Source organism: Bombus impatiens, unplaced genomic scaffold (genome assembly GCF_000188095.3).
Source record: "Bombus impatiens unplaced genomic scaffold, BIMP_2.2 scf_0257, whole genome shotgun sequence".
NCBI lineage: Eukaryota > Metazoa > Arthropoda > Insecta > Hymenoptera > Apidae > Bombus > Bombus impatiens.
In genome coordinates, this window is record NT_176676.1 from 468459 (window position 1) to 479287 (window position 10829).

Sequence of the window (10829 nt, forward strand, 5' to 3'; positions counted from 1 at the left end):
AACATAATAATAAAAATAGAACGAAATGGATCATACCTAATTCAATAAAATAATATAAAACAAAAATTGTTGCTCATCTATTATCACCTTATGATACGAAAGAAACTTTTCGGACAACCCAACATATAAACATCTAGTAAAAATTTGGTAGAGGAAAGTAAGTTTTTCGTGAAATATTTGAAACAATATAAGTTTAATTTTGATACATAACGAAAAATGAATTTTCCACACTATCTTGTTTCCGTCTTTATCGAATATCGAAACGTTGTTATGCTCCAAAAATATTTGTTCGATTCTTTAAAAAAAATGCGTTTAGACCAAGCAAACGAATACTTGTTCTCCCATCTCTTTAGTAAAATGAAGATATGAACGAGCATTATTTCGTCGGTTGCCGATCGTTCGCTCGCATTCATCGCGAAGAAACTCTTTCGGCGCAAATAAGTTTACGAACAGATTGCTCGATAATTGTTTATATTAAACGAACGCGAGCAAATGCTCTCGTCCTCGTTTTACATTCTTGCTCGTTTAACAAACAATTCAAACGTAAGGTGAAAATTTAATAATTCTTCGTACTTCCGTCACTTTTCTTCGGAATAATAGAAGTTCATATATTATATAGATAAGGATATTCAATCGGTAGGAGTTTTGTTAAATAAAATTTCGTTCCAATAATTGGAGTTTAGATATATGGAGTTCTACCATAGATGGAAATTTCTGTGATCGAGTATCGAGGTTTTATGAGATGAACAGGAAGATATAGTTGTCATGATAATTTATTTTAGTGTATTTTAGTATATTTCGGTATTGGTATTAATCACTATTAGGATGTTTTGTAGAGAAAACGACGAGCTGTTTGACATCTTGAAGGATACTGAAATATAAATTTGTGGGAAGAATACGGATAATGAACGGGAAAACACTAATTTCTAGTTATTAATTGACACGTTTTGGTAAAAGTTACGTATCATGTATTATTATAAATATTTTATGCATGTACATTTCGTTTTTGTTTAATTGAAACACAATTCCAAAAGACGCAAAATATAATAGCTACCTGCGTGTATACATATTATCTTCCTCAGACAACAAAAAATATTTTTTCAATGTTATATTTCTTGTCGAATATTTATAAATATTTTCTAAACAAATAAAGGCAGAAATTAAAAAGTAATTATCTTTTTTAAACCTTAACAAACTCGTCTCTGAAAAGACTAAAAAAATACGTAAGTTTATTTTATTGGAGAAATATACACTTTCAGAGTAACGTTCGTTTTCATTTCTTTTTCCGCTTTTGAGCAGACAAAAAATGAGCGATATAGAAAGTATTTTCGGTGACGTAACATGATTTTGTATTTACAATAAATTTAAATATTCTTCTAAGCAATTCGTCCATTTTGAATACTATAAAACGTTAAAAGCAGAATTATTCATGTCACAATGGTTACAATATGTCGCTCTAACAAAACTGTTATAGTAGGCAATATTAAAATATTTCATACTACATGCATGTATTAACTTCGGAGATTTACTTTTAAAATTATTGCTGCTAGACCTTACTACTCTATCCATTGGCAATAGCAGAGAGAAATATAAGATCATCAATGTAAGATCACTTATCAATTAAGATAAATTTTAATTAACATGGCCGCTATCAACGAGCAAAATTAGAAAATTGTCTAACCAATAGTCAAGCAATTTTCTAGAAAAACACCGACAGGAACGTACAGCCCTTGTTCCGAATACTATCGTGGTGCCATCTCGACCAACGCGAACGAACTCCTAGCCATAAAAAAATCGCGTGAAATTTTTTCAAAATACATTCACCTTTAGTCCACCGTCATAAACCGTGTAATCGATACATCTCTAGAAATTCTCAGCCAACTTAATTTTACAAAATGGACGAGCTATACGCGTACGTGACGCTTCACCCACGTATCGATAGGTCTAGAGTCTAGAGAAAATTACGGTGTTTCTCCTTCTACTCCCTCTTTAGTCCCATAAATCACGATCGAAATTAAGAATTTCAGCGACTAGAAGGGAAGACGCGCTCGTTCGTCGAGCAAACGCTAAGGGCATTCAACAAATTTCACGGTGTCTGTCGATAAATCAGTTTAAGCATTCAGCCGATGAGAAAGGGGGTGGTTTTGCGGTGTAACAGGTGGTTGAAATTCTCATTCGCCGCGCCTTTTTACTCCTTTATCGGCAAAAAAGGAAAGAATAAGTTCCAGTTTATGAATCGGAGCGCGTTTAACGCTTCTTAAAAGGATAAAGCGGCCCCGACGGCTTTTTCAACAAGGGAAATTGCTCAGCCTTTTACGAGACTACGGGACATATCGATAGAAAGATCAGCTCAGACGATTTTTCTTTCTTTTTCCTTTCTTCTTTTCTTTTTACTCTCCTTTACACTTAATGAAATTTATATATCAAGCAGAGATTCGTTTCTCTGCGACGATTTTTATCGCACTCTTCTTGTGAATCATGGAATACGGGGAACAACGGAAAAAATTCGTTTCATTTCTGTTTTCTTTCTATTTTCCCCCCTTTGTTTTTATCACAAAAACTGGCAATAATTAACTTAATTCGTAACGATAGTATTACATCGACTGAAAAAACACATCACTCTTTTTAAGTTCTTAGATTAAAATACAAATTAAATAAGATCGGCGATTATTTACATGACTATTCACAGTGAAAAATTTATCGTACAATATATAGTATATTAAAGCTTGAAAGTCTTTGTCAGCGAGGATACAAGTTGCATATTCCTATTCTGTCGACGTTACAGCTAATTAATCGTCGTCATGTCTCTTCTTAAATACTATTTCTTTAAATTACTAAAACTACTCGAGAAAGACTTACATTACTAAGCAGTCGGGATCCTTATTATATATAATCATGGTAAAACTAGTTTCAATAATATTCTAAAATGTTTGAAAAGTAAACAATTATGTTTCTTCTAAGGCACAATTTTCGATGTAAATGATCATAATGTATTGGCCGAGAATCGTTTTAAACTGAGATCTCAACCTGGCGACATCTCAATTGTGTAATACTTCTTTCTAATAGCCAATTATTGTCAATTTTATGTACTTCGGTTTAAAAGGAATTCCTCCACTTCGGTTCAAGAAGAAACAAATTTTTTTAAAGGAAGGGAAATTAAAAAAAAATGAGAAGGCACGTTATATTTAAATCACCAAGGCCTCCACATATCGCCGTTGACGCCAGAAGGACCAGCCACCGCTACAAATTTGATAGGATTAGGATTAGAATTTCTATTAGCCGAGCAAGTCCCTCTACTTGACAAATCCTCCACAGAAACCGGCTGATCTTCCCCGGATTTTAAGGGACCGTTAGAAGAATTCATGGTAGAGCTGATAGGTTCTTGGTACCTGGCCTTCTTATCAGAGATTACTAAAAGACAATCCGAGCTATTTCTCTTGATTGCCTCTTTCTTTGCCACCATAGAATCGGTACGATTATACGTTTTGTCTGTAATTACTGAAAGGGGTTGTCTTAAACTGTACGTCGCCAGTCCATTATCGCTTAACGACTCAGAAGATTCTGCAAATTCTTTTCTGTTTGCATAACTCGTGTTTGACTTAGGTTCCGCAAAAATTGGTACTGGCGACTTGCTATCGCTGGTTGAACTAATCTGTGGCTTTTGAGTCTCTGGCGATGAAGAGAAGCTCTTGGAAGCTGGACTCTGATCGGGAATCTTGAATCGACGTTGCTGCTCATTAGGAGAGTGCGCTTGAGGATAGTGTTCAGATTGTTGACTCTCTTCACCATAGCTCGAGATGGATGTCGATGGACTCAACAGAGGACTCTGCGACCTATGAACAGTTGTAAAGGCGGAGCACTCTCCAATTCTAGGGACAGACTCGGGTGCTGGTGGAAAGAATGGAAAGTTTGCCGAAAACGCAGCCGATTGTGGTACCAAAAGAGCTAGCTCTCCGGTCGGCAGTCTGCTAGGTATCAACTGAACACCGTTTGGTATCTGTATTCTGGCACTTCTATTATTATTCTCGTCGCCATTCTGGAAATCACTCTGGAAACCGACCTTCACCTCCGGATAGAGCCGTTCCGGCATGTAGGGCACGTAGTGGCTGTAGAACGGCGCCATTTGCTGGAGATTGCTAACGCAATTGTTCAAATGTGATACCAGTCGTTGCTTCACAACAGGATCCACGTTCTCGAGGTGACTGACGTACCGCGATACTTCGGTAGCACATTCAGAAAATCCGGAACGGAATTTCGTTAGCACCACCGGATCGGTAGCGACCGCCGTGCTCAATTGCTGACGCTGTACCGCTTGTAAATGCTTCACCGTCATCTCGAGGATATCGGCCTTCTCGAGTTTAGAATGCCTCGTCGGCTGTAAAATGAAAAGAACCGCACATTAATAATTTATTTTTTGAGTTACGAGTATATTTTCATTGATTAATTTCGATTTCATATGCGTACACCGACTTTCTATAAGATTTTTCGTACAATACGACGCGATGCCAGGGTAAAAAACGAATCTCGAATGCAGTCGGTAATGCAGGAACTCAACAAAACACGGTCGAGAGGGGGAGATCTGTTTTATCGACAGGCGGTGGAAGCAAGAAATTAACCGGTATGATGAAAAGGTCGTTTCCAACATGTTCAGAGCATAGCAATCGGAGCCGTAACCCCAGGCTACTCTTCACAAGCGAGCATTAATACCGATCGCTCCATCAAGAAATCTGTGACGCCTCGGTAACGCCCACGTAATTGACTTGATACGACCTGTTACCTTAATAATAGACTACCAACTTCGGTAGCTAGTGTAGAGCAATTTTGTAGTTAACCTACGGCCACGCGTGTTACATTTTGCGGGAATTTTTTCATTGCGATTCCCTATCGCGTAACTTCTGCATCGCTCTTATCGACTGCATACAAATCGTTTTCTAAACGACCAAATAAAGCGACTTTACGATGAGTGATATTCATATAAATTAGAAACGAGTTCAGGGAAACGTTTTCGAGACACACATTTCCTCTCGAAGGAAAACTGTAGCAAGTAGAAAAAGCTGAATCTTCCGTGGGAACCCGTTAGAAATTCGAAAGCGTCTCGAAAGTTTTTTCTCCGCGGAGCACAACACTAGCCCTTTCAATATTTCTCAGATTGCCAGCAAGGCAATCCTACCTTTCAGAGGATCGATCGTTCAATACCGATGCACAACAGCGAAATCCTATTGTGCCCTTCCTGTAGCACGATCCTCGTCCCAGGATCAGCCGAGTGCTCGCATTTTTATGGTAAACTAGCGGTCACCTTTAAAATAGGCGTGGGAGTCGAAGAAGAGATCGCTTACACATTGAGGCTTTTCTCTCTTCCCCCCCCCCCCCTTCTCCCTTGAATAAGCTTCCATTCGAATGAGAATAAGTTGACGAACAACAATGAGCCTTGAAACTATATTCGAAACGGCAAATTGCACCATTCAGCCTTTCCATTGCAAACAGAAATTATTATATTTATCCCCCATTAAAAATGTTGTCCTTGGAATGTCAAAAATATTAATCGATCTTTACATATCCTTTATGGTACTTGAGTAGGATCTAAAAATTTCAGTCGTTATGTTCACGAACAATCCGTTCGAATGTTTCATTGCTTCAATAATTTCAAGAGCCATCGACACGGTACAAAAGGATACAATTATAAAGCTATTGCAGGATTCAGTTTAATGTAAAATTACAATTGACAAATCTTCTAACTTTTCTAAATCCAAAACTGATATTTTAATATATTTATCGAAGGCTGTCAGAAACCATAAAAAGTGATTAAAAATGTTTGACGTCTCCGTAAAATAAAGTTCACGGATGAGGTTCGTGCTACAAGCAAACACCTTTCAAAGGTTGAGAGGAAGAAAATCGATGCGGAAATCGATTTTCCCGTAGGCGAATACGACACCGAAGATCAGAGGAACGAGACACCTGCTAAAAGAGCAACTAAAAGCAAAGGCGTCGAGCATCGCCTCTTTTTTTCCTCATTTTTCTTTTTTACAGCGATCGGTGCCGTCTTCGCGAAGTTGGATCCTTAAAGATGATACGGTCAACAAAGGAAGGCTGCAACCCGAGATGAGATTCTTTTTTCTTCGTAATAATTATTTCGAGGTTCCCACGAACGCGGGGGGCGTTTCGTACGGGCGAACGGGACGGACACTGGAGCGAGCAGGTAGCGGAAGTCATCTGGACGCGGAGGAGAGAACGGTGAGAGCGCTTCGCTCTCTCGTTATGGCTCTGCCTGAGAAATCAATCTCGTTGGATCGAGTTACGCGGTGAGGAGCGTACTTATGTCCTCGGATGTTGAGAGGAAATCTCGCGGTTCCAATCGAACTTTTTATCGAAAATTGATTTTTTTAGATCCCATGATTTTTTATTTGCCATATAACATACAAAACTCAGAAATTAGTTTGGCTTCAAAACTTTTTAATCTATTACGTACTGTAAGTAACAAATTCTGAAAACCTTGTTTTCTTGTTAGATTTTTTAATGTTCCAAACAATGTTACTGGAATTTGAAAAAATTACTTTCTAGCTTTGAAATTTTTTAACCTTGCAACTAAGACAGGTTTCATATTTTTTAACACTCTGAATAATTAGTAACACTCAATGAACATGCTTAATTACAAAACCCACGTTATTTTCCTTCTAAATTTTCTACTGTTCCATTACTAAAATTTGAAGGTTTGTTATCTTTGGAAGCTTATTAGCCAAGTTTGCTAACCTTATAATTTCCTATTCTTGTCGAAATTAACTCAGTGTTCCAATGTTTCAACACAATATTTAACAAAGATACTAGTCAATTGGTGAAGTTTCACAGTTATTCGGAACTAACGTAATTAAAATCTGTTTAAGACGGGAATTAAATGGAATGTGGCTGACACCGGTCAGGTACGCAGCCGAATAGATCTGAAGTGCCATTGTAGAGTCTCCAGTGGAGATTACGCGTTGGCAAAGAGGACTTCCACCATCCGTTCCCACGCCGAGGCGTCTAAAACACTAAAACTAAACCCGTCCACCTCTTGCTACCACTAGTTTACCGACCTTAGTCTCGATTCTACGGTCGAAAAACAAATCGTATCGCGCAAGAGGAAGGCGGCGAGGGAAAAACGAGACGGCCTGTTCAAACACTTCTGTGCCAACATCCGCTGCATGACCTCTTCCTATCAGTTTAATTAAAAGATCGACTCTTGACCTTTAGGCTAACAGTACCGAAACAATTTCGACCGACTGATGCTCCGTATATGACTGATGTGGCCGATTATAATTTCGGCCAATTTCAATTGTCACTTGATCATACGTGTGAATTATAATAAGAAGAAAAACTAGAAGAAATTTAAGTTACATTGCGATAAATGATTAAACGAATTAGAATTATTGACAATCATAAGATTGCTAGGATAAAATTGTTATAAGGGATGTACAAATTTGTTTGTTTATATTGTTTGAAGTAATTATATAGAAGAATATACCTCACTGATTTCAATGATTTGAAATCCCGATGTGATCGGAAGCATGGTTCTGAACAACTTTTCCTACACATATAATCTTCGCTCGACTTTAGCTTCTGAGATATGTTCATAAAAATACTCTTGCTACTTTTTATCTTACAATTAGGTTTAGAGTCAGGTTTAGATTAGATTTATGTATGGACATGATGGTACTATATCTGTATTTGTGGCTCTCGCATAGCTAAACTAAGTTGAGTTCCATTCTTATCTCTCTATGTTTACAAATTGAAACGTAAGACGTATGAACACATCACAGCACGAATACGCCTATAAAATCATCATATCCGTACATAAAGCTAGCTCAACTTAACCTACGTCAAGAAAAAGAGGTAACAAAAGTATTTTTATGAATATCTCGGAAATTAAGCCGATGATTATATGTATAGGAAAAAGTTGTTTAGAATGTTAACCTCAACAAAATATTCGAAATTCATCAAAATCGGCGAGGTGTACTCTCTCTTCTTTATACGTAATTACCGTGCTTGATAGTGACTTAATACAGGTAATGCTATTGAGTTATTTAACTTCAACGTTTGAATCTTATAAATGATTCTACTAACTATCCTTAGACACTTTCGTGATTCATAAAGGTATTATAAATATTTTATCATAGAAAATGTATTCTGAATATCGTTATTTATTTTACTATTGTTTGAAATATTATTCAGTGGCCTAAATCTTCCTTCAGTTTCCATGAATGATCCTATTGAACTGACACTGATTACATACATACAAAATGATTGATTTAGAAATGTAAACAACCATATTCATCTTCCTAAAACATATTATCTAAAATCTAACCAACATTCCAAAGATATTTCTCAATTGAACATTGTCAATGTGTCACGCTACAACGGAACATATCGGAAAAAAGACCAAATACTAGAAAAAATAGCAAAATAAAAAACCGAATACGTTATCCAAAAGAATAAAAAAGAACTACAAATACATATTGATTGTCTAGCCTATGAATATCAACGATTCTAAATATCATCGAAAGATCTCTCATCAGGATTCATCAACGCGCGCAAAATCCCATCAGTCTAAGTGGCAACGAAAAAAAAAATCTACGTTCGGTGTCGGTCGACAAGAGAGGCTGCGCATATTTTCGTGTTATCTCCCGTAAACTCGTATCACGTCGCTAGATAAGTCGTGTACCGGTCACGTTTTCCATGGCACGTTTCGGGCGCCGGCGACAACGTGGATTCCACGAGCGCTAGCTTCAAATCACGCGTATAGGCGCACACTCTCTTATCGTTTCGCGCGACCATTGCTGATGTCTATTGTTCGTTCCTCGTCAAGAAATTTCGCCTCTCGGGTTTAGTTCGATTAAGCGATTAAAACACTTTGTCTGCTCGCGTGACATGTAACTGGTACGACTTTTCGATCGATCGCGCGAAAATCACTATTATCAAACAGACCGATAAATGGCGCTCGACGTATGGAAAATAATGCTACTCACGTCTTTTTTCATCGCCTCGAGTATCAAGCTCTTCAGCTCATCCAGACACTGATTTATCCGAGCACGCCTCCGCTTCTCCATGATGGGCTTATTGCTCTGCAGTTCGAGAATCATTCCAGTTATGAAACGTTCGGTGATCGTTGTAATTTTGATAGTTGCGGTTTTGGTAATTGATTTATGAACGAGTCACGTGAGAATTCGTGTTTCTTTAATTGAAATTGTATTTTATGATATTTAAATATTTAAATTAACTTGGAATCCGACGAAAAGATTTAGAATTATACAGGTAAATAAGTACGAGCGTGTAATTTTAGAAAGTTCTTGATTCCTTAAATTTTAAATCATTTTTCTTTTTTAATATATAGCACGTGGTTTCTTAAAGAAAATATAGGCATATGACTTGTTTTATTAATATCAATATTAACTATTGTTTGAACAAAGTAGCCAAAACATATCTAATATCTTTTAAGTTATAATAAATGAGGAAAACATTAAATTAACCTCCATAAATATTGTTTGCCACTCAAAATATTGAAAAATAATGATTTCATAACGGAAATACGAATAAGATAACTTTAATAAGACCTCCAACGAAATCCCCCATTACTCTATTCTTTGCCCACAATTCCGCAACAACCAAAATAATGGAGATTCAAGCTAATTTTTACCCTTCTTAATTCCGCCTTGGTCATCCCTGGTTGCGTGTGCGATTCAGGTTCCTCCTCGCTGCCTGACATTTTGTAATTATAATAATCCACCATTTATGCACTACAGTAAAAATCACTATAACAAACCACACAAAACTCCACGTCTGAAAACGTCTTCCAATTCGTCTTTTTAACGATCCAAGATCACATCCACGTAAATGTAACTAAACTATATTTTCAGAGTACTAAGAACGAATAGTATTCACAATATTTCTTCATAGTTCTTCGTGTGTACATTCCGATGGTGAAACTCCAAATGACGAACTGTCCTAAAGAAGGGGATGATCGTCAACAATACTGACGACGTCCTTCTTGGGGTATAGAGGGTAACTGTTTGACGTTTTGGATTCCGAAGACCGCATGCCGATGCACTCACCGTGTCTAGAGTGGGGTGAAGTGCGTTCTGGAGTGGGGTTCCGGGATAGCATTGGAGAGGGGAGGTCTGCGGACCTACTGAGACTTGTTGATGTGTGGGAATTCACGCCGTCCCCTAGGACTCAACGATTTCGTCTCCTTCGAAATTTGAGTCTCTCTCCTATCGCGCTCCTTTCTTCCTCTTACATCCACCTCTTTTCTTTCACATGACAGTTTCTAAAAATTGGGAGAATGATCAGTATTATATACTGTAAAGCTCATATTTAATTTACCTGCCAGTTGTAATACTGAGTTGTTTGTAAAGTTGCCAGGGAAATTTATATAAAGAATCTAATATAAAGTATTTTTTTTCATGATTCAACTGGAAAACCATTCATATTGCAATGGTTTTTAGCGTCACGGCTATCGTATAAGGTAAAAGTTGGATAATATATTTTGGTTATAGTAACAATAAAACATATCGATAAAGATTTCCTGTTACTGATAAAATATATACTACATCAAAATTTCCAAACTATTCTTATCTTCGTTGCTAGAACCTTTCTTCTTCCTGTTTTAGGATTTCTCTAAAATCGTAATTACAGAAGACTAATTTACAACTACCCACAAATTTCAATGTCATCATTTCTCATTTAAGTCACGACGCTTTATCAAGGAAATTCAAAATCTTTGGTCGAAATCCCACCGATGTGGTTTTTGCGCGCAGTTCCGGTAATCGTGCACGATATCGTGTTTTCCCATGGGGTTGCGT

At 37.2% G+C, this 10829-nt stretch overlaps 1 protein-coding gene across 1 annotated transcript; it reads right to left on the reverse strand.

Annotated features, from left to right (window-relative positions):
- Positions 1-2509: 2509 nt before the first annotated feature.
- On the reverse strand, positions 2510-10589 carry LOC100742057 (protein deadpan). The gene is made up of 4 exons (XM_024366913.2): positions 10351-10589; positions 9665-10294; positions 8997-9092; positions 2510-4375 (listed from the first exon to the last, which is right to left on the reverse strand). Exons 2-4 carry the CDS (start codon positions 9755-9757, stop codon positions 3191-3193), a joined length of 1374 nt encoding a protein of 457 aa, XP_024222681.1. The 5' UTR covers positions 9758-10294; positions 10351-10589; the 3' UTR covers positions 2510-3190.
- Between the last annotated feature and the right edge of the window lie 240 nt (positions 10590-10829).